General features: G+C 39.4%; 1 protein-coding gene across 1 annotated transcript in view; it reads right to left on the bottom strand.

The window, feature by feature from the left end:
• TFEB (transcription factor EB) overlaps nt 1-25,720 on the bottom strand; it is a 100,436-nt gene that overhangs the window by 15,894 nt on the left and 58,822 nt on the right. The window contains exons 2-4 of the mRNA XM_020796497.3: nt 24,378-24,494; nt 1,568-1,807; nt 342-590 (exon numbers count right to left, since the gene is read on the bottom strand). Coding sequence (XP_020652156.3) covers nt 342-590; nt 1,568-1,759 — 441 coding nt within the window. The 5' untranslated portion in view covers nt 1,760-1,807; nt 24,378-24,494. The remainder of the gene's footprint in view (nt 1-341; nt 591-1,567; nt 1,808-24,377; nt 24,495-25,720) is intronic.

The following is a 25,720-nucleotide window of genomic DNA, read 5'->3' as shown; positions in this document are numbered from 1 at the left end:
AACTCCTGAGTAACCCAAGGTTAAGAACCAGTGTTTTAAACAACTATCATATTAAAACTCATAAAAACAACAATCTTGACTGATGGCGACCCTTTTCAGAGTTTTCTAGGTAGAGAATACACAGAAGTGGTTAACCATTCCCTCCTGGGATTTTGTAGCTTGTCCTGATTACACAGGCTGGCTCTTTTCATGGGAGGCACAGTGAGGAATTAAACTTACAATCTCTGGCTCTGCAGCCAGATACCTAAGCCACTGAGCTATCTAGCCAACTGGGTCAACATACCATAAAAAATATCTTCCACTACGCTATACAACAAATCCTAAAAATATAACTCACACACCTCTCTTTCTGGGTTAGAACCAATATTGAGCATTGCCATTGGGCTGTTAGGGGTACTGTTGCCTGCAGAAGAGGACATCACATGACTTGGCGTTGGCCTCATACCAGGTGAAGGGGGAGGTTTGGGAGAAGGGGCACTGAGCAGTGGTGCAAACTTGTTCCCATAGGTTTCAGACAGGAATTCTTGGACCTTCTTGTCTCGGGATCGTTGCAAGTGGTATGTGGTAGGGTTCTCCAGGAAGGACTGAACCTAAAAACAACCATAATTAAGTTAGAAGACTAGAGACAGAGGAGCTACTATATAAAACATAGAAATAATTTAAAACTATATATGTTTTCAGATATAAATGCATTCCTTTTCCATAGCATATTGACTTTTCAAACCTGTGGTTTATCTCCTTAATCCTCACTCCTAATGGTAATCATGTTCAAAACATGCATGTATGGAATCCACCCCACCATTTTCTCCTACCTCTGTTTAGTTCTTCATTATTTTAGCCTCAAACTATATGTTACTGAAAGCCCATCATTAGAGCTTAAATTCATTAGTGGTCCAAAAACATGATTCAGGTAGACTTTTGTGACAGAGCTCTCATACTTGCAAGCAAAGCCTGTGCTTACCTCTTGGTGACAAATCACAAACCAAAGCAAGCTAATTTACAAACTGGGAAGTGTAAAAAGCTTCTACTGTGACAATTAGACATTTTTTGGCATTTGAGGAATTCTCTTGTCTAACTATGGGGCTATCTGTATTATTTGTCTGGCCTCCAGACACTGGTTTTTGAAAGTAAGGGCCGATATTGCCTTTATAAAGAGCTATGTACATTGAAGGTCCTGTATAAATATTAGTGACAAGAATTTGCAGGTAAAATTTATCTTTAGCAGTTTACAGGTTCATAATACATTTCAAGGTGGGCTGAATATTTGCTGTTTACAGGAACCATTAGAGATCTTTTGTATAGCTAAGTTTTTACTATTTTAGGAGGATAGTAGTCATAGCTTTAAACGGAAGGCAGTCAAAAGTTTTTTTGTTTTTCTCTGTTTCTCAGCCCTTAACCTATATCCAGTGTTGCTATGAATAGTGGCACAGCTGCTTTGAACAAATTCCAAATGTAAAAAATTATTCCTGGGAATAACACACTATTAAGGTAGAGTTGTTTTCAGTAACTTCTATTCGAGGAACACAGGTGGACTGTTGAGAGGATATGTCATTTATTGGAACAGTACCTTTAAGACTTCTCCCGGCACAGGGGGAGGGGACTGGTAATGAACTGGTGTGTTGATGGCAGGGGTTGAAGCCATTGGCACCTGCTGTTGCATGTAATGCATTATTGCCTGCTGCTGCATACGCTCCCTTTGTTCCTCTTGCTGCACTTGTTCTCGCATTAGCTGCATTCGTAAACCAATGCGTGATGCCATGGTCACTATTTTGGATCTGTCCAAACTTCCTAAGCGACACTTAAAATCCTAGAGAAGAAAGTGGATGGATTTAGGCACAACAATTCAAAATTCATCTGCAGTCTTTAGCGCTATTGCAGAAATATTAAAATGGACTACAAATCATACATGGCAGTATACAAAAATTTAAAGTTATCTTGCAATTTTTTATAATTGATACAATAACAACAATCATTCAACTATACCATGCTGATTGGGGACTGACCTTTCAGGACAGGGAACCTGTGACTGTCTATATGTTGTTGGACTATAATTCCAAGCATTCCTGATCACAGTCCATACTGACTAAAGCTGATGGAAATGAGAGTTTCCATCCAATAGCTGGAGGACCATGGATTCCCAACCCTTGCAGGTGATGCTCTTGAACTACTCTGTTTTAAGATATTTTCTTTCATAGTTCAAGTGCAAATTATCAGAACCAAATATATGAATGGTTTCCAAACATCACATTTGCCGCCAGTTAAGAAAAGCAAGATAAACATTTAAAGTAATGAATTGCTCTGTCAAATCAGATTTTTTTTTTTTGCTGCAGCAGCCAGATCAAGTATCTGACTGGCTCATTATAGAAAACTTTGCAAAATATGAGGTACAAGCCAACTATAGTTAGAAATTGTAATCTTAAAGAATAACAAACTCCTTTACTGATTTTAACAACATTTATGAATTTATTTGAATGAATGTTAATATTCAGTATTTTCATTTCTATAATGGCAAGGAAAACTCTACTTTTTAACTTTACAAAAGAACAAACAAAGAAAAAGAAATATCTGAAGAGGTGGATTTTGAAATAAATCTAAAATAAATCTGTTAGCATTTAAAGTGACAAAATATTTTGCTTTCTTCTCTTCTCTTTTCATCTTTAACCTGATGCCACAGTCTAACACAATTACCTTCTTGGAAATTTTAACTTATCTGTCATTCTGACTCAACATTAAAAAACAAACAGCTAACAAAATGGTATTAGTGACCCTAGTACAAACCTCCTCCATCATGACTGAGAAAAAAAGAGTTTAAAGTCAAAGTGAGTTAATAATCCCCTTTCCTTCTACATTAAACTTTGCCCTACAGCAACCCAGGGAACGAAAACCCACTGCCCTTTTTCTGTTTTCTTATCTTCTCCAGTCAGGTGATACAAAAAGTATATTAATCTTTGCTGAATGGAGGCAGAGGTGATCCTGCATCCCTAGCCTCACATCATGTGACATGAGTAGAATTTATCTCACTCCCCCCAGAAATGGGGGAGGTGAGATAAGATCAAAATTAGGATTTTTTTCAGAGATAAAACTAATTGGATCCCAACTGGCTTGTTGAAATCTTTTGCCAGAGAATGAACTGATTCATTGATAAACACATTTTGAAACAACAACAACAACACAGCTTTGTTTAGTCAGGGGTTTTTAAATAACTGATTTTTTAATTTAATACCAGAACTTCAGGAAACTTGGTTGCAAGTACAGTAGTAACCATGATGTGAAGAGAGACAGGCCTTTTCTAAGACAATGCATACTTCCACAGATGCACACATTATCTAAAAGAAATGTTGCTTCTTTCTTTAAAACACAAATGAATATTTTTTCAACATCATAATTAATTTTCAACTTCATGCTCATTGAAATCAAACAAAAACTTATACAATTAATATGTTGCAAGTAATGTTACATAAAACAAATTGTTATTTGTGGCATACTTCAAGCTTGCAGAATCTAATCTGGGTATTTGCTTGCTTGCCTCTATTTATTAGGATTCGGAGATCCTGGTGCAAATGACATGACATAATAATTCTTCTAATGTTCATCCATACTCTGTTTTCCTGTACCACAAGCCAATTACTATAATCTAACCAGAGAACAAGTTTTTCCCTCTTCTATGTAACTGTCCTAAACGTATTTGAAGAATGCTATCATTTCATCCTTCCATTTTCTATTATACTAGCTAAACTTCAATTGTCCCTTATAGGTGATGTTTTCTACATCACTGACCATATCTGATGCCCTCCTCTGAACTTTAAAACTTCCTGAGCGGTTCAGCAGGGAAGGAACTACAGTACCTCAGAAGGTTGTGGGCTTGACTTTGTTGAATAATTTTAAGCAGTCATTGGATGCTTGCTTATACAGTGGCGCCCCGTATAGCGAGGTTAATCCGTTCCGGATTAACCTTCGCTATACGAAAACATCGCTGTGCGGGTAAGGAAAGCCTATTGGAACGCATTAAACTTAGTTTAATGGCCGCGGATGACCCGAAATGCCCCCCCGCAGCGTTTTCGCAACCTCCGTAAGCAAGGGGAGGGCGCGAAAACACTGATAGGGGCCATTTCGGGTCATACGGCGGCCATTTTGGAGCCGCCGATCAGCTGTTCGGCGGCTCCAAAATGGCTGCTGGATGCCCCAATCGTCGCAAAGCGAGTGCGGCGATTGGGGCTGATCAGTATAGCGATCCCCAAAAAGGGATCGCTATACGGATTCTTCGTTAAACGGTGCGCTCGTTAAGCGAGGCACCACTGTACTGTATATCACACATGCTTTATTTGTGGATTCCCGCATGGTTTATTTGGTTGTGGTCCCCAGATGTTCTTGGACTGTAACTCCCAGAAATCCTGGCCAGCACAGTAAGTGGTGAAGGCTTCTAGGAATTGCAGTCCAAGAACATCTGGGGACCTCAGGTTTGAGAATCACTGGACTAGATGACCTCTTGGGATCTCTTCCAATTTTACAGTCCCATGATTCCTAATGCACAATAACCAGAACTGCATAACAGTACAGTACTTCAAGTGTGATCAAAGAAGAATCAAGCTGAGCCACAACTTCTTGTAACTTTGATGTTTTTGTTCTATTGATGCAGTCTAGAATCACACATCCCTTTTTGCAGCCATGTCACAGGGCTCCCTCATGTTCAGCTTGCAATCAATTTCTACTAGAAGATTCTTTTTATTTGTAGTATTCTCAAGACAGATTATCCTCATTCTGTTTACTTGATTCTACCTCTCCTTCCATTACAGAACACAGCATTTGTCTCTGTTGATTTTTGTTGTTAAGGAATCATCTTGAGTTTTCCCATTCTCATGGTCTGCCTTCTGAGGTATGCATTTATTTATTGGATTATATATTGCCTTTCTCCAAAAAGATGTGACTAAAGAGAGCCAAAAGTAAGATTAAAGAATTCTAAATAAAAGAATACAGTTAAAAGACAAAGCAATATATTAAGCCAGAATTAAATTTAAGGCACTTTTAAAAACAGTTAAAATGCAATTTAAAAACATATCACTAGGAAAAGCACTCATCTGGAAAGTGGAGTTGTATTCATGCCCTGATGGTTAGGTTCCTATATGCAATCAGTTAGTTATTTTGTGAACAGAATGGTCGATTAGACAGACCTTGGATCTAGGTGCACAGTTACATGACAAGCCCTACTGTCAGCAGCTGATGAACAGGCTAAAGCCTACCTTTAAAAAAAGTGTGTTAATTCTCCTTCCCAATTTTGTGTAACCATAAAATGTGATAACCATATCTTCAATCCCCTCATCTAAATTGTTGATTAAAACAGAATACCTAGCCCAAAGCCAACACTGACTTTTCTAGTGCCCATTTCAAAGCACCCTATTTGTTTGGTAAGGAGCTGTCCAACTGTAGTTTTCTAATCAGTTGTTAATTTAATAATCTAGCCCAGTGGTTCTTAACCTTGGGTTACTCAGGTGTTTTTGGACTGCAACTCCCAGAAGCCTTCACCACCAGCTGTGCTGGCTGGGGTTTCTGGGAGTTGCAGTTAAAAAAACACCTGAGTAACCCAAGGTTAAGAACCACTGATCTAGCCCCACATTTAATGAGCTTGCTGACCAAAGTGTCATGGAGAATTTTGTCAGATACTTTGCTCAAAAAAGAGGTAATTTATGTTTGCAACATACCCACTATCCACTGAGCTAATAAACTGAATGAAAATTTTAGTTTGTGCTCAATCAGATGAGCATTTTGTCCTGATGTTTTGTTCACTGTGGGGATGAGTTGGTTTGCTCGTTTTTCTGGTGATCAGATAACACAATTGCTAGAGTGAACCAATCTGTCCCCAGAGCAACTCTACCTGCACCCTTCTGAGCCTTTGTCAGGAACTTCTACTATTTTTAGTTTTATTAGGTTTGTTCTATTTTGGTATGTTTCCATTGCATGCAATTCCACTGTCTAATGAGAGATGTTCAAGCCATTTTGCAGGACATGCTCAGCGCTTACAAGAATGAATCCAGCTGCTTATTCAGATGCCTAAATATTTATACAGGAGGTTATTCCCTTCTGTTTTTGTTTTGTTTTGTTTTTGTTTTTTGTCACCACCACCTTTTACTAGCTGCCCTCTTCACTCAGAATGTGTAGAACTTAAAAGCTATATCTGGGCATAAATAAAGCTATTGTATCCCTTCGTGCTGTCATAACACATGCAGTACATAGCAACAGGTACACCAGAGAACCAGCAACTTAAGCAGAGTGTTCAACTTAATCACTCTAGCTCAGAAACCAATACACAGAGATGAGTTCTATGACATAGGGAAATCTTTTCACAATTCTTTTTATATAGTGTTTTTTGTGATTTAATTAGACTCTTCACGGTTCAATCCAAGATTCTGTGTACAATCCCACATCTCATAATGATTATGAAGAATTAATCAAACACGATCTGTTTGAAGATAAGTATTATATGTAAAACATTAATTTCCTTTCAATTTATATTTGAATTTGAGATGTAGGAGAGTAGCAGTATTACAGCACCTTTATACAAATTTATAGTGCAATCATCGTTACTCAGTAGGTATGCACATGCATTGTTCTTGATTTCTTTGTACTCAAAATCCTAGAATTTTTTATTCTAGAAGTCTCAACTGTCAGACAGACACCTCAATTGTGCCCACCCGGAGAAGGGTTTGGCTGGAAGCCCTTGTGTGCATTTAAATACAGAATGACTTACAAATCTCGTTGGTATGAAATACTGTAAACCTAAACATGCAAATCTAAGGGTTTGTATATGTGTGTTGCATTATTAAAAGACTTCCCAATTCTTGTTTCTTTAGTGTCCTAAAGCCAGCTTGGAAATAAATCCGTAAATTATATGGATCAAAAGTTACAGAATGTTGTGACGAAAAGGAATTCATTCTCTATAATTCACGGAACTGATTTTTAAGAATGGAGGAAATACTCAGGGTGGGGTGGGGTCATCTGCTTCATCTTATCATTTCTACATTGATGAAAATCTGCTTAGACAATACAGCTAATCACAACACTGTGTAAATGACATTAAATGTGTACCTCCTGGTGCCCAAATCCTCATGCTTCAAAAAGTGGTGTACAACACCAAGACTGCCTCTCCCAGAGGTTTTTCCATATATTTGATGTGTTCTTTTAATTCACTGTGGCCTGTGTAGCACATATACACTGGACACTCCAGTAGCCTGTGCCAAAAATTAATGATTCACTAGTTGCTATATCTTCAGAGAAGCAACCTTTCAGGTTTGTTGTGTTGTGTCCCTGTTGTAGGTTGCAAACTGTCTTGATAATAACATTAAAGTTGTCACATGGGATGGAAGGGCATGTTCTGGGTTTTAGGGTGCCAAAGCAGAATGTTCTCCAGTAAGCAGCCCCATCTTTCATTGACAGAGCCCAGGGTGATGTATTATCATCCTAGATTATTCAAAACTCCAGACTGGATTTTTTTTTTTGAGGGATCCAGGGCAAATGTCAGTTGTGGATCTTGCTGAGGCCCTGGTAATTGTCCAAGAGTGACAGTGCTGACACAGCTATATGCCATGTTTCAATGAAATAACAGCAGCAGCAGCAACATTAGCAGCCACTACAAGAAGAAAGGGATGGCTTCACAAAATAGCAAGGGGCCATAGAAGGTAATCAGATAAATTTGCTGTTTGGTTCATTTTTGGTGGTTTGGTTTGCCTAATTTTCCGACAACCACATATGCTTTAAGATATTTATTTGGGATGATTGAGAGTGCACCTGATTATCTCATTCTGCAGACTGAGTGCTTGCTTAATTTGCTCCCAAATATAGCTGTGGGCTGTGTTCTCTTTGGCGGCATCCCTGTGACAAACGCACTGGGTTCTGCCAGTACAAAGGATGGCTGAGAAATCCTCTGCTCAGTTTTCCTCTTCTCACAATTTTTTAAAAAAGATGACACAGTGATATTTCAGATATAAGGGACTATCTAGGTTGATATATTGCTGCAGCACTTTGTCACTTACTAAATTAAACAATGAAAGGGGAAAGTTGCAACAGTCTGTGGAATGATAGCCATGGCAGAAGGCAAGGGGAAAGGGGCAGGGAAGGGATGTCAGTTATCAAAAGGAGAAGTTGAAGTGATCTGGAGTGCTATTTGGATCCTTCTCATGGGAGGAAAAACATCTTCCATGTGAATGGAAGGCTCACTCAAGATAGGCCACAATGGCATATATCAGATAAATTTAATAGCTATGCTTTGGCCCTGCAGAATAATACCTTGACCAGCAACATGCAGTCTTGACCAGTCTAACACTCAGTTAGCAATTAAGTCCATTCTCCTTTAGGAGCCATCACACACCAAGGGAGACAATTGGCCCGTCTTCTTAGTACCGGCAACACCAATCTTTCCCAATCTGGTGCTCTCCTGACATTTTGGACACTGGTGACCATCACCCCCATTCACTATGGGGGCATATTTATTTCATTAGATACATCGCATACTATCTTCAGATGACAGATTTAGCATGTATGATGTTTACATACACAACAAAACTTGGGAGTGGGGAGGCAGCAGTCAATTGCCAAAAAATGCAAGAAGCAGTCTGTGAGATTTCTGTACAATGCCCAGAAGGTGTTCAAGTTTTGCACAGAAATGGCATCAACTTTTTTCTTTATTGCTCCATCTATGTGAATTTATTTGCTATCTGAAGGTAACTCTTTATATATGGAATAATGAATGGGACAATTGTCTATCCAAGAAGGCTTAAAGGTAAAGGTAAAGGTTCCCCTTGACATTTTCAGTCCAGTCGTGTCCAACTTTAGGGGGCGGTGCTCATCCCATTTTCAAGCCATAGAACCAGCGCTTGCCGAAGACAGTTTCCATTGCCACGTGGCCAGCATGACTAGGGAATGCCATTTTACCTTCCCACCGAGATGGTACCTATTTATCTACTTGCATTTGCATGCTTTCAAACTGCTAGGCTGGTGAGGAGCTGGGACAATGCGACGTGAGCTCACTCCGTCACGTGGATTCGATCTTACGCCTGCTGGTCTTCTGACCCTGCAGCACAGGCTTCTATGGTTTAGCCCACAGCGCCACCACAAGGCTTATGTCACCATAAATGTGCCAGTCTTTAAGACTCCACAAGCTATTTGATTGCTGGTGTGATATAAACTAATGTGTCCATTTATCTTTTGCTATACTGTATTTGTATATCAGACCATTTGAAAGCATACCACAAGTCACAAGTTATCGCTAAATCTAAAGGTCAAACGCGGCTCTGTTAATATGAAACCTTCTAAATTGAAACCATTGACAATTTAGAAATTTTTGGCATCTCATTTACTAAATCTCAGTAATTCCTTTGCTTCCATTTTCTTCCTACAGTATGCTGTTTACCATAAAAGTATTTCACCAGTGTCGTAAGTAGGGAATTCTACCAACAGACTTTCCCTTTAGGAAACTCCTGAATGTACCACAGAATGAGAATTTTCTCTAGAGCAATAAGGCAAAGTAGTAAAAGACATGGAGAACTTTACATGAAGACAGTTTTAAAATAACACAGCTGGCTCTGCTTGACTTCACCCTAGATAGCATTTGTTAGCTTCTGCTTTCACTCTGACTCACTCAGAGAACCAGCAGGGAGAGATGACAGGAGGTCTGAAAAAAGAAAAAACCAGCAGACAGATGGCACATCAGTAGAACAACACTGTATCTGTTTACTCCTCGGAAGAAAGCCCATTATGCTCAATATGATTTACTATCTAGCAAGTATGTTGAGGATTGCAACCAGAAGTGCAATTCCCAATTGACACAAATGGCCAAGGACCAGCTAAACAGATGCTCAGCATCCAAACCACTCTCATCCTAAGGATGCTGGAAATAATCAGGACTATACCTATCTTGACCTAACTCTGAATGAACATTACTGAAGTCTGTGTTAGAGAAGGTTTGATTCTGAAGTGACTCTGCTCCTCTCTTGCCCTGCCCCTTTCCCTAGCAGAATCCCTGGCTTTTCTGACAGCACATCTTTGTGAGCAGAGTCATCTTATCAACAAATCATTCTAAGGTTTCTGCCGGCAGAAGGGAACTTCTGCTGGCAGATGGTTGTAATGCTTAAGCTTAGCTCTCTACAACTGAACCATCTTTGTGTTAGGATTTCACTGTAAAGTCGCAACTATTTATATTCAATGGAGTTTACAGAACTCGGTGGAACTTCAGTCATATGTTCTCATTATATAAAGAAAACCAGGCCTCCTTTATGAGCATGTAATGTGTTGTGTGCAATATTTTGGGGTGGGGGAAATATCGCTTACCATTAAACAGCCAAGGTTGCATTGTAGCCCCCCCCTCCATTAAAGATCATTGCAACACTGGGTCTATCTTATCATGCCCTGAATAAATACAGTATTACAATTTCACTCATGTACCCTAAAAGTCTAAACAACAACAACAAAAGGCCTCTTTTTTCATGGACAACAGTGTGACGGGGAGGGAGTCCATTTGATCCAGCTTTAAATGAGATGAACCACAAAATGAAGTTTTCTATCATAATTATTCAGGTTTTGAACCTGAATAGCCCCCAATGGCTTGACTGGTGAACTGTATCCTCTATAGGCCCATTTATACACACAGCACACCCTGGAAGGCCCTAGCTTTCCCGAAGCTGCTCAGAAAGTCCCCTCTCTGTCTCTAGGGAACATGTAAGGCAATTCTGCTATGTTTGGGGATACATGCCTCCAATCCCTACAGCCTGCAAATTGAAAAATGTTACCACTGGAGGACATGAGAAGACATTTCAGTTTTTAAAAAGATTAAAGAGCTATTTTTGAGGGTTGGAGGGACACTGAAACAGTCCAAGGTCCACGAGCACACATACACTGTGGTGGGTCTCTGAAAGTTACCTAACCAGAGGAATGATCATGATTTAATTTCAACAACTGCATGCATTTCTGGAGGCACATGCAATTCTTGCTTTCCATATAAATGCCAGGGACTGTGGTCTCTGGTGGTTTCCTGTCTAACACATTTGCTCATGATTCACTGTGCCTTTGTTCATAATGGCACAGAATGTTGCACTAAAAAAACATCCTGAACTAAACAGCTAATTCATTTGATAGGTACCCTTGCCAACAAGTCAAAAATTAACTGAAACTGAATGTTGCAAACTGCTTCTTTAAAAGTTGTGAGCAGTATAGTATATTCACATTTGGTAACTTTTTGGAACTTTTTGGAAGTTACTGGTTTCCCTCTTTTTCACTATTTTGATGTCTCAGCACAATCGGAAAGAATACATTTTAAAGTTGTTGTTTTTACAAGTACATTGCATATTGTTTCTTGAGTGATACAGAACTAACATATTTAAAAATAGGAAACTTGTAAATGAAATGAGCTGTGTACTCCTAATTCCTACCTTTTCATCTACTGCTTGTCCAAAAAAGCAAATCAAAGTGTGCTCTTCCACCATGTCAGAGACCTGAAATTCCCAAACTGTTTGACCAGCAAGGCCAGAGGGCAGTGCAACGCATTAAATTTATAGCATTAAAAATTCCAGAATGAATGGCAAACTGTGGCTAACCTAATTTTTATATGACTCATCTGATTGGTATTTCATTTGTTGTAACCACACTTGGAGCCTTAATTAAGCATTAATTCATTACCTTTTTTATTTTTATGGGAGGAGGATTTGCTTGAGAATTTCCCCTTGAAATAGATGAATTTTAGCTAATTACGCAGTTTTGTGACTCAGTTTTGGAATATGGGAAATAGTTGTCCTTGAGTATGCACCACCAAAACAACCCCATATAATGTCCACACATCAAAGTTTTGTAATTGTCATAGTCAAATGGTGTGGAGTTTAAACAGTTTTGAAGTTCTTCCAATGTTTTTCTTTAGCAGGCAATATGAAACAGCCTGTCCACACTGATATATAGTTATAGCACTGTCTGGCGGCGGGGGGGGGGGGGGAAGATGTTGTCTGCTTGTGTTTCTACTTAAAATTATGCATCCCCCCCTTTAAGAGCTGGCCTGTGTCTTTCTGGCACAGGGCTAGGGTATGCAGTCTTTTGGGGATGATTCATTGAGATGCAAAATAGATCTGTGACCTGCCTTCATGGTCAGGTACCAAGAGTGAAAACAGATTGCAGTGAAGGACCTTTTAAGCAGCATCCGGATCGCACCAAGTTTCACAGTGTGGACAGGCCCTCTGTGTATATGTGTATGTTTGCATGTGTGAAGGAGAGTTGTTTTTAAACTAAGGGTACAGTCCCACTGGCAATTTGAATTGATCTCTGTTTACTTTGACCGAAATTAAATCAATATATTTCTGGTAACTAAAACTGGTTTGGGTGGCTATACTGATGAAACTTACTTATTTCCTTTCTGTTTTAAGAGCATGCTGTTCTTAAAAGATTTTTATTTTATTTTATTTTATTTTCCAAAAAAAGAGTAAGCGCTACATTGCTAAATTGAATCTCTACAATGCTCCACCTGGTGTCATAATAGTTGCTAAAAACCATAGGGGAAACACCAGCCAATCAATGATGGAAAAATGGGAAATGGGGGGAGGCTTCCAGTGGGTTCAGTAGGAAGGGAAACCCAAACTTGGGTCTCCAGACATTTTTGGATTATAGTTCCCAGAAATCTTGGCCACCACAGCTAGTGGTGAAGGTTTCTGGAGGTACTCAAGGTGTAGAACCATTGCTTTAGAGTAAGGTCTCAATTGCTTCCAAATATCAAACTGCTTCCACAAATACTTCGGTCTTTCAAATATTATACTATCAGGCTCTGTGGAAAGAGTGATCTGATTCTGCTGTGACCGGCTGACAGCCTTCTAGGCTATGTGATTAGGATAGAGTTAGCCTGGAAAGTGGAAGACTGTGCTGCACAGCACCACTGAATTATGGCACTCACTGCATGGCCAGTCATTCCTATGCAAAACTTCACCCACTCTCACAGAGTTGTCATTGCTGTAAAAAAATGGAATAGAGAGGAAGAAAGCCATGGTGGGGGGAAATGAAATAAGTAAACTCATAAATGGGATTCTCCCCCATCTCTTTCTGGCAAGGTTGTAGTAAAATACCTGAAGCAGCAATTTTATGTTAATTTAAGTGTTGAAATTGTATCACACTCAACTTAACCTCAGGTGAATTGGATTTTTAAGCTCACTAACAGTCAACTAAATTGTTAACCATATTCTATAAACTACCTTATCTCAAACCCTGAAAACAATTTGCTGCAAGGAAGCAAATAGCACCCCATCCCACTCATCGATGTCAAAGTACACAACCTCTAAACCAGCCAATTAATTTTGGCACATGAGGCAGAAAACCCCATAAGAAGCTCTCAATAAAAACAAATCAACTCAACAATTTTCTGACATTTCATGATATCCAAAATACGCTGCCTCAAGCAACTGCCTCACTCTAGTTGTAGGGCGAGCAGTGATGCCGGGGCGCAGGAGAGTGCTACAAGAGTGTCCCTTTAAAAACTAAACTGAACAAGAAAAAAGGAGTTGAAGTGACAGCTCACTTGTACACCCACGGGAGAGAAGGGGCATTACTTGGCAGAGACTGCTGATCACAGCCCATTATAAATCAGTTAATGAACTATCTAGAGAATCAAAGCATACATCTCTATTGTTGTTGTTTAGTCGTTTAGTCATGTCTGACTCTTCGTGACCCCATGGACCAAAGCACGACAGGCCCTCCTGTCTTCCACTGTCTCCCAGAATTGGGTCAAATTCATGTTGGTAGCTTCGATGACACTGTCCAACCATCTCGTCCTCTGTCGTCCCCTTCTCCTCTTGCCCTCACACTTTCTAAACATCAGCATCTTTTCCAGGGAGTCTCCTCTTCTCATGAGATGGCCAAAGTATTGGAGCCTCAGCTTCAGGATCTGTCCTTCCAGTGAGCACTCAGGGTTGATTTCCTTCAAAACGGATAGGTTTGTTCTTGCAGTCCAGGGGACTCTCAAGAGTCTCCTCCAGCACCACAATTCAAAAGCATCAATTCTTCGGTGGTCAGCTTTCTTTATGGTCCAGCTCTCACTTCTGTACATCACTACAGGAAAAACCATAGCTTTGACTATTCGGACTTTTGTTGACAAGGTGATGATGCATGGGGGTAACCTCTGTTACCCCCATGCAATTGCTGTAGGTATAATACATATTATCTGAAATCAATAATGATGATATCTTAGCTCCACAAGACAGAGAAGCAAACATGTCCAAAATATCCAATTCATAAGTGAACATAAAGCTAGCAAAAAATCTCCACACATTTAGGTTCTTTCAGCTGGCAAGTTAAATAATTAAAGTACCTCAATGCAGTATCTTGGAAGCTCTCAGAACAATTCGCAAAGGATATCACTCAACAGTCCTGTTTAACATATCCTTATTCATGAGCATCCAAAAAATCAATACAGCTTTACACAAAACACCTTGCTGTAGCAGCAGAATAATCCTTAAATACCTCATAAGCTTCCTGGCATAATAGAAGTATATGACTTGGCTCCCTGTGGTATTTAATTGACTGTTTCTATATTGATTAGCATCTGTATGTGCTTAGCATTTGTTCAATCATCAGGTGCTACTAGCAAGTACACTCTCGTCCCATCCTACCCTTCATATTAAAAACAAAGGTTGCAATCCTATTCCCTCTTAGTAGGGAATAAACCCTAAAGAACCTGCTGAAACTTATTTCTAAGTAAAGATGTACAGGATCATGCTGAACCTAGTAGTTCTGCACCATTAGTGAGACACAAATATCTAGAGTTTTCGTAACACTGAGAATTTTCTCTTCCTCAGACCCAATGACTGCCATGCATGAGGTGCTGTGTCCTAGTAATCTCCTCTATCTCACATGGATTCACCTGTCCACCTTCTGAAATGTTAGTTGCAGCTCTGAATACTCAGTATTACTCCTGTTTCCCTAGCTATGAATAACTGTAATTAATATAAAAAAGAAAAGAAAGCTTATAAACACAGATATTCTTTCTTAGAAAAAAAATGAGCTTTCTGTTCCCATCATGATAGGTTTCAGGCTCTTTGATAGAGTTATTGGTACAACATGAAAGGGTAAAATCCTTTCATAAAATCCACATTTGAAATGTTTGAATCTGTGTTCATGATTCCATGCCAACCCATACAATAGAACTGAGAATACAGAGCATCCACAAGATAGAGTCTCAAAACTCAATAATCTACAAAATGCACCCAATATGATTAAGGAACAAATTAACAAAGCAAGGCAGATACCCAGAAGTAACTTACTGCAGGACAGGCCCAGAAAAGAAAATGACCAAAAACCATTAGTTGTCACTTTTAGTCCACAACTGAGACAATTCACACACATCGTAAATTATCTCCAACCCATTCTCAACAAGAACACTTCACTTTCTCAGGGGCTTGGTGGCAGACCTACACTTGCTTCCAGACAACCCTCCAAGCTCAAACAACTGGCACACAGTGAACTACACAACACTGACACAGAGATGGGAATGAAACCCTGCTTCAAAGCCAGATGCCAGCTCTACCCCCATGACTACTGGTATTAACAATGTCATACACAATATCAAAGATACTTTTACCTGTTTATCTGTTAATGTTATTTATATAATCTTCTGCCAACAATGCCCATCTGCACTCTACAAAGAACAAACAGGACAATCTTTATGCAGAAGAATTAATGGACACATTAGGAATGGCAACACCAGAAACCCACTTCAAATCATTTTAATTTACCAGGACATTCTGCATAAGATCTAAAATTGGCCATTTTGCTGGGGGGGGGGGCAAAACTACAGGACAAGAATCCAGAGAGAGACTGCTAAAATAAAATATATATGCATGCTAGACACCCATCTTAATGGACTCAATATAAGCCAAGGTATTTAAGGGCACTAAAAATATAAACATAATAATTGCACTTTACTGTATCTCCCAGATATATTTTCCTCCTCAAGAGATGCACCTAAAAAACTTCAAAGGTAAACCAGAGAGTCTTAACTCATTTACACATACTAGTAGAAATCAAATGGCATAAATTGCTGCAGCAAACAGCTGGCAGGTAAAAAGTTGAAGCTTATATTTCTTGACACACCAGCCATGTGATTTAGCATGCAAAAGAAAGACAAGTGCCAGTTTATTAAATAACAGCTTTCATTGCAGTAATTTACACTATTTGACTTATATGTGCATAAGTATTAGAATTGTCATCATGTGAATATGAGCTCACTGTGCATTCAAGCATTCAACTGGACGTGATAATTCAAATGAACTCTAAAGTGGCAATAATACTTCTTCTTCAGAGACAAATTGCCATTAAAAAAACTATTACTGTTTCAGTGAAATTTGGATGGAGTTGTACAACCTACTCAGCTGCAGATAATATCTGAATTCAGATTACTAACTTAGGACTTGTCCACAAAGCCAAAAATATCAGGTTCAACACTGTTCATTTCATTTATTTTTCTGAAGATTAATTCAAAAGACCAGTGGTCCTCCAACACCTTTCAAGATTTTGTCATCTGCCTGGGAGGCTTTTTTTAAAAATGGGAGGAGCTTAGTGCTACAACACATCCTATGAAAAATTCATTTTTGTACCAGAGACTCCCAGTGCAGAATCCTTTCATCAAATCTTTATTAGCTGTAAACGTTGGTGGGGTGAGTGAGCATTCTAAAGGCAGATCTTATTTATTTATTTATTTATTTATTTATTTATTTATTTATTTATTTATTTATTTATTTATTTATTTATTTATTTATTTAATATGCCACCCACACTACCCAAAGGTCTCTGGGCCCTTGCAGATCTTCTGCAAGTAAGGAATTATAAAGATAGCCTTCTTGGAGAGCCTGTTGTTGTTGTAATGTGAGGTCAAGTCAGAACTGACTTATAGTTATCATACCAGGGCTTTCAATGTAAATGAGATATTTAAGGATTGGCTTTACCAGGTCCACACCCCTGGTTAGTTTCCATGGTTGAGCAGGGATTTGAATCCAGGTCTCCTGAAAGTCTGTCACTTTATCCATTACACCTACACTGAGTATCCCAGGAAAACCAAGGGAGTGATATTCAAGGACCTGGCTTTTGCAGTTTAGAACTTTGTATCCATAAGCCTGGTTCCTTTTTAGACAAACCTTGACTGTTGTGTTCATTTGCTGCAGTAATTTTGCCCATCAAGACAAACCCTCAGGCACCCCATGACATCTGTACTCAAGTAGCAAGGAACAGGAAAGATAGAAAACTGAAGTTAGTGAAATCAGAATTGTATAGGGTCCTTCTACCAATTTGCCACATACCTGATCATATATGAACCTTGATCTGCAAACATCTGTTTACAAGGATATAATGAGTGGTCTAAACAGAACACAAAAGCCTAGATACATTGTTTGAATAACATCTACTTCTATCAACAAGCATTTCAACCCCTAGTTGATTGGATAACCATACTACTCATGGCTAAAGCCTTTCAAAAAGATTTCACATATCACAACTCTTAACCTGGTAAACAGGTTGCCCCAACTGCTCCCTGTAATTCTGCATGCTCTCATAAGCCTCCCAATGTCAGCTGAGTGGCGGTCACAAACATGCAACTTTTAGTCCATGCCAAAGAATCAGATAGCATACTAGACATAGGTAAAGGCAAAAATATCCAGCCAATAGCTGGAGTGTGAACCAGAGTATCAGGTGAGTTCTTTTTCATTCCACAGACCATGAGTTATGAGAAACAGGCCTTGCTTGTCCTGAACCTTTTGGCCTCATACCACCTGATCCACGTGTCACAGAATAGTTCTCATATTCAAAATACCAACAGCAAAGGGTTGATTACTGGTTATTGATTATTACTCTAGAAAATCAGCAAAGGGAAAGATTTTGTTTCTTCTAGTTGTCCACAGCAACATCAGAATGGGACTGAGGAGAAGAAAATCAAAGATCCTGGAGTATTCTGTATTTTTTGTGCTGCATTTTTTTTTTATCTTTTCCATTAGGCACTCTGCTTAACACACTAAGAACATATTGTATTATAAGGAAGGAGTGATTTATTCTCCAGCCCCTTTCAGCAGAGAAACATCAGAGGATAGTGAAAAAGAATAGGAGACAATATACAGAAATCTTCAAGAATATAGGGTGGCCATGTATTGTACTTAAGAAGTTACAGTCGTGTACTTGAAGGTACCTTCTGTTCAAAGGATTGCCCAGTCTAGGTTCTTTAAATAAAGAACTGTAAAATGGGGAAGCAAGGTCCCTGAAGTTAAACACTGATAGTTAAGTACCTCAGCAGGTGACAACAAAATGCATATACACACAAGTCATTTGTGTTGAGATTTTGATATGATTATGTATTAAATATAAATGTTGTATAGTTGAAAGTAAAATGGCTGATTTTGCCTGAGTCATGTACTGATTGTATTCAGGTATCAAGGTTTGAGACTTAATGTTGTACAGTTGTTGTCCATGATGAAACTTTATGTAACTGGAAAATGAAGTAATGTTATTTTCTGATTGATCCCAGAAGTGCATATAACTCATGTGTGAAAAGGACATGTTATCTGCTGTAAGTCAGATCACTTTTTTCTGTGCTATGTGCTGTATCTTGTCATGTTATGCTGCCAGATGAATGACTATTCTCTCTGCATATATGTTGATAGACTAAGTTGATATTTTACTCTCTCAGTGTCATAGTGTCTATGCAAACTAATATCTCCTAACTCTGCTAATGTTCTGAGAATATATGTTTAACCAAAATTCTCAACAATTTAAGGGAATTCTTCCCCACTATATTGAGACTAACTGTATTTCTCTTTTAAAAAACATAATAAAAACCATTATTTTTATTATTTGTATTTTAACATATAAATTATCTATGTAATGTAAACCAGCTGTGTCATCCTTTTTCAGGGACAAGTTTTCTTCTCTATGGCAATGGACAAGCAGCCCTACAAGAACAACTGTTATGTATCATTGGTCGGAAACTTAAATGTTGGTGTTTCAACTCTTAAGTGGAGGCTCCACCACTTGGCAGGTGAAAATCCTCCTAACCTGTTGTCTACTGTGTGTTAATATAGGCTCCCACTAGCCAAGTAAGCAGTCTATAACATTAAGATAATTTTACCCTTTTATACTTTCCTTAGATATCTGATCTGTTGATGATATGCAGTAAAATTCTGCTCACAATGGACAGCTAGCATGGTGTAGTTAGATGTTAGATTTGACAGATTGACGTTCAGTTTTCCACCTGAACCACGAAACTCATTAGGTGCTTTGGGCCAAGTATTCTCTCTCAGTTTGGCCTGCCTTACATGATGGCAGTTGTGAGGATAATGTAAGGAGAAGGAGAGCCATGTACACTGCTTTGAGCTCAATGGAGAAAACTTGCCATATAAATCTAACTTAGAAATAGCTAATTTGCACACCCTCTACCCATTGAGTTACTGCCAATAATCACTCTGTACTTCTATAATTCTCCTGTGATGCAAGCAAGGAATTTCCCTCTTTGCTTGTAAACATGAAGCCCATGATCACCAAAGGCACTGTGACAAGCCAGGGGCCAAAGCATTGTTGCTCCAAACACAGTCCTTGTACCCTCATCATGACTGCTTATAGCATCTGCCTGCTTTTATAAACTCTTATAGGTGTGGTTTAAGCCAGAAACAGACATTACAGATAGCCTGTAATCACAGCAGAAAGCACTTTAAAGTTTCAGAGAGTGACAGAAGCAGACTTTCCATGTTTGTGAAATCAGACTTTAGAGCAGGCTTGTCCAACCTGCGGCCCGTGGGCCACATATGGCCCAGGTTGACTCGTAATGCGGTCCAGTGCAATTTTTTATTTTTAAAGAAATTCCAAAGTTTCAAGTTACACTGCTGTTGCTTGCGGCCGGAACGCAGCCGGGGCATGTCACAACGGTGGGGGGGGGGGGAAGAGGGAAGGAAGGAGGGGGAGGGGAGCTGCGTGACTGCATTGCGCCATCCCCGTCAATAGGTGGACCCCCTCCCGGCCCCATAAAGCCGCCGGAGTCGAAGCTGGCAGCCTCTGCTGCCTGAGATCGCAGCTGCCGGTAAGCGGGCTTGGAGCAGGGCTGCGGAGGATGGCTAGGGCTGCCCCCCCATGCGGCCCAAACCAAATTTATGTGTGGCCCAAACCAAATTTTCATCTTCTAATGTGGCCCAGGGAAGGTGAAAGGTTGGACACCCCTGCTTTAGAGGAACCTTGTGGTAAGTAGTGAAGACCAACAAAAACATGCTAATCTGCATAATCCTGGAGGTAAGAGAAGCTCCTCCTGTGGCACTCAGATGTTCACATTAGATAAGAACTTCCTTCTTTCAGCCACAGGCTATCTCTAGGTGTCCATTTTTGGCTTTAGACAGTGTACCTACTTTGGAGGAAAGAAGTGCTGGGCTTCATCCCCACTATACTGTGCAAGAAAACCTGTGGTTACCATCACTGTTTTATAACACCACTGTCTCAAAAATCTGACAGGGATAACTGGACATCCAGAATGTTTACCTACACCTCCTCTATTGTAAATGGTCTCTCTTTTTTTTCTTTGTTTGTATTTGTCCCTTTACTGCTCATCAATGAGAAAAACAGATACTGGAGCCATTGGCATAACACAGAACAAAGATTGGCCCTCAACATCTTGGTAACTAGAGCTTTAGCTTAACAAAAGCCCAGTATGTGCTGGCTTGGGTTGCCTACCAAAGAGCAGCTCTGCATGGCAAGGCTAGGCATGAGTTTAGGCCAGGAATTTGGCTGTAGACACTGCCCCACCACAGTTTATAGTCTGAATTTGCTGTTCAAAAATGCGGGATAGCAGCCAGTGATGGTTGAGAACAACCAGACTAGCTCTGGATTATGGATCTGTAGTCCATCACATTTAGAAGGCACAAGGTTGTGGAAGGCTGCCTTATCCATTCAGATTAGCTTTACAGTTCGTCTCTGGGCTGCTGACCTTGATTCAATCTGAATGCCAAACCAGTCCAATATTCCATTCTTGATAGTATGAATGCCCAGGACTTACACTTGGAGCTTCAGAAACAGACAAGCAAAACAAAAGCAAACTTTCCATATGAAAGTTCATTTCTTTTCAATAATCACATTGGACTTGGAACATAAATCTTTTACAGACATTTTCCTACAGAAATACAGTAATTTGAAGGTGTCTCTATGGGAGGTAGTCAACAAATGGGAATAGCCTGAAATGTTGTCATGCCTGCTTCTCCCTTTCAAGGAGCCACAGATATAGAACTAAAAGGAATATTTCATCTGTTTTGTGCTTCTGGAATAAATCTTTCTGCTGGGGTTGTTGAGTTTCTGTTATGTGCCATCAAGCTGGTATGACTTATGGCGACCTTATAAATGAGCTATCACCAAAATGTCCTGTCCTCAACAGCACTGGTCAGCACTTGCAAACTCAAGCCTGTGGATTCCTTTTAAGGAGTCAGTCCATCTCATATTTGGTCTCTATCTTTTTCTGCTGTCTTCAAACTTTCCCAGCATTGTTGTCTTTTCCAAAGAATCCTCTTTTCTCATGAGGTGCCCAAAGACTGGAAATCGTTCTATAGTGGGCTTACATTTATCTCTTGCAAAGTGCCAACAGTGCATACTGTTCCATTGCACTATGATGAAATAGTGCACTATGATGAAATTTTGTTGGAAGCATTGTACAGTAGGATCTGAATTGAATATTGGGAGTATCTCATTTCATTTACAGTGTGGTACTGCAGCAAAGAATCAGATGCATGGGAAACATTATTGGGCCCAAAACAGATATGCATTTGGCATACATTTAATTTTGGGCTATATCTTGAGGATCAACAGCTTGTATATGATACATCTAGTACACAAGTTCTCAACTTGTGTGTTGGGACCCCCAAGAGGGCCATGAAAGGTTTTCTGGAGGGTTGCCATGGTTATTTTTAGATGCAATTATTTTTATATTTATTATATTAAATATAGTATATACAATGCTGTTTTATTTTGATCAGCCTGGCCCGCAGATAGATAATTTTAATCTTAACCAGAATTGCAGGCAACCTGGGGTTCTTAGTTATTTCTGTATCCCTCTGGGCAGAATTTCCTTTTATTCATGCACATTCCTACTTCATCTGAAAGAGACATTCTTTCATTTGTCTCTTGATTCTCTGTATCCACCTTTGGAGAACTGACATCAGCCCTTAAGACTGGAGCATTAGCTCACCTCAAAGAAGCCTGAATGAGGCTAGAGCACACTGCATGCTGGGAACACTGACACTCAAGTTGGCAGCAGGATTAAGAAGTTGTTGCTGCTGCAGCAGTACCGTTCGCTCTACCTGAGTCTGAGTGAAGGGGTTTATTTGGTCTTGAGAGGGCTTTGGTGGGTGGATGGAACATGAAGGATCATTTCAAAAAAGTAAATTAAATTCAAAGTACTACCCAGAGTAAGTAGCCTTGCTGTTAGTTGGGTGGGATGGATAAACAAACAAACAAATGGTATTGATTTTTTTTCTTTCTCAACATTTTGTCTGATAGAGGGAGATTTACAGTCCCCACTTAATTATGTATTATCACATTAATATTAATATATTAATTTAGAATTTTATTCTGAAAAAAAATATGTTTTAATGTGTTTTCTCTACACCAAAAAGTATGACTGGATTTGTTTTCTAGCCACTTCAGCGGACAAGTGAATTCAACTATCCAGGATAAATGTTTACAATTTATTTCTAAAAAACATATTTCCAATCAACTTTTTTTACTCCAGGGAAAATAAAGCAACAACCAGCATAGAAATGCAAATAAAGACATTATCAAACAGTGAAGGTGGTAAAATTTTGCAACAGTTTCCCTTTATAAAAAGAGCTATGTCTTCACAAGACACCAAAATGCAGCTAGCAAGATGGCCATATGGGCCTCTTTAGAAAGCACTTTACACAGTGTTGTCACTACAATCAAAAAGGCCTTGCATCTTGTGCAAGTAAGACCACACCTAGCTTGCCTCTCTCTCTCTCTTTCTCTCTCTGTCTCTGCTACCTAACTTTCCCAGCTGTACTTGAAGCCACCCTCCTTTCCTTTCTTCCAAATGCTGTCTTGGTACAAACTTCCCATTCAGGATACCAGAAATAGGGGCACTTGAGGTCAGTAAGCCATTTGGACACATGGATCACACCAAATGGCATATCACGTATCCCTGCAACCTCAATCAAATCTATTTAGGCCACACCAGCTTGCACTAAAAAAGTCAGTCTGGCTATGACCTAAGATTTCAGGTTGGCCGAAAGACCTAAAGTAGGACTGAGGGTGCTGAATGGTATGTACAGATATCCCGTATGTTTCTTAAGGCAATTTAGAAGGTATGAAACAGTACCCTTAACAGTGCCATTAACTGAATTTGCAACAAACAGATAAGCAATGAAGATAGAATAAAGGTGGAATTATAAGCGCTATCCTATGCATTCCAGACAATCATTTGATGGAAAGACTTTGGACCAGCTGAGGTTTTAGCCTTTTTCAAGGACAGTCCTGTGAAAGAATATCAGAAATGTTCCTTTACTTGAACTCTTTGATTCTCTATTGCATTTATTTTTCAGTTTCTAAGTTATGTTCTGCTTTATCACATACAGCTCAGGCAGTTAGCAAAATCAATGGAAAATACAATAATTTAGAAAAGAATTACAGGCAACCTGGCAGGTAAAATTCAGTATCAAAAGCAACAAAAAGACATCAACAAATCAGAGTATGTCCAGAGAAGAAATATTAAGATTGTGAGGGGCCTGGAAGATAAGTTGTACATGGAATGACTGAAAGATTTGGCAAGATTTAGTCTGGTTTAGAGAACCTTAATGGCAAACATGAGAGTGACCATAGAGAAGATGGAGTAGACCTGGTTTCTGAGGAAAAGGATTAAAATCAGTGGTGTGGAAATTGCAGGGAAACAGATTTCAGCCACAGATTAAAAGAATTTTCCCAGTAATGAGAGATGTTTAGCAGTGGAACAGATTGCCTTGGGATGGAGTGGTTTCTCCATCCCTGAAGATGTTTAAACCCAGACTGAATCACTTTCTATCAGGGATCCTGCAAGTGTCTTCCGCATTGCACAACTTGTGTTCAACAGTATCTCCAAAATCTCTTTCAACTCTTCAGTTCTCTGAAACTAGAAAGTGGTAACAAAGTGGTAACATATATGAACTACTGTAGTTCCAATAACATGTGCCATTGACATTTGGGATCAATATTTACCTAGGCTAGAAGCTTAGCAAATAAATTTAGCAAAAAATTTTTTAATAAAAGGAGTTCTTGATCCACTCCTTAAAAACCTGGAAAACTAACCTCTCTGTTAAATGGTCCCCAAAAAGAGAGTCATTGCAAAGGAATACACAAGAACTAGTACGTACTCACGAAACCTTGGATGGAAGTGGCATCCACAACAGGGCCTCTTCTGATGACCTCAAGGACTCGAGAGGCATATAAGAGAGAAGGTGTTCTTTCTGCGTTTCTTTCACTATGGCTTCCTAGCATTCAAACAGGGGGAAAAGAAAGAGAAGGCAAAGATCAGCAACTCTGTCATGGCACAGCAGGTAAAGGTAAAGGTAAAGGTTCCCCTTGACAATTTTTGTCCAGTCGTGTTCGACTCTAGGGGGCGGTGCTCATCCCCGTTTCCAAACCATAGAGCCAGCGTTTTGTCCGAAGACAATCTTCCGTGGTCACATGGCCAGTGCGACTTAGACACGGAACGTTATTACCTTCCCACCAAGGTGGTCCCTATTTATCTACTTGCATTTGCATACTTTCGAACCGCTAGGTTGGCGGGAGCTGGGACAAGCGACGGCCGCTCACTCCATCGCATGGATTCAATCTTACAACTGCTTAGTCTTCTGACCCTGCAGCACAGAGTCTTCTGCGGTTTAGCCCACAGAGCCACCACGTCCCTTCATGGCACAGCAGCATGTCTTTAAAAAGCTTCTGCACAATACAGTATTAGAACAGAAGAGAAACTTTAGCACTATATTTATCCCAGAGCATTCATTTTTACCAGTCTTAGAAATCAGTACTTACAGGCAAATAAAAACATCTTAATGTTGCAACACAATGCCAGGCAAAAGCAAAATAAAACAATGATAGTAAACTTTGTAACAACCTGTGAGAATAATATTGAATAGGCGACATATGTCAGCAGGGTAAACTAGAGGTAAAAGAGAAGGGATTTTATGTTCAGGGGATCTTCAGTGAGAGTATACCATTAATTAAAAAACCACAAATGCAGAATAACTGTATACTGTGATTCAAGAACACATGACCTTGTGACATCTGACTTAAAAATTCACTTCCTGTTCCAACGGGACTTGCTTTATATTACTAAATAAGGGAGCAGAACTTTTACAAAAGTATCCGTTACTTATTCACCTGTGTGTCTTTTCTTGTGGGCCAATAAATATAAAGAGATCTGAGGGTATCTTAAAGCTAGGTGGTAACTGGTCTTATTTATAAAAGGAGAACCAGAATTATTATTTTGCAGTGCTTCCCCAAAGGAGACTTAGGTTGTACCACAGCATCAGTTCCAAATATCTTTGCACATGAAGGAACTGTTCACATCTATTTAAACACACACAGAGACACAAAACCTGGTGGACAAACATCTGTGCAGAAGTGGAAAATTACAAGCAATCAGGGTGATATACAGGGGCAAATGATCCCACCAGTTTCAAGACATCAAAAATTTAAGACAAGAGTACAGGCA

Source organism: Pogona vitticeps, chromosome 4 (genome assembly GCF_051106095.1).
Source record: "Pogona vitticeps strain Pit_001003342236 chromosome 4, PviZW2.1, whole genome shotgun sequence".
In the NCBI taxonomy this organism is placed as follows: domain Eukaryota; kingdom Metazoa; phylum Chordata; class Lepidosauria; order Squamata; family Agamidae; genus Pogona; species Pogona vitticeps.
Note: the sequence above shows the minus strand (reverse complement) of the source record. Positions and strands in the feature narration are given on the sequence as shown.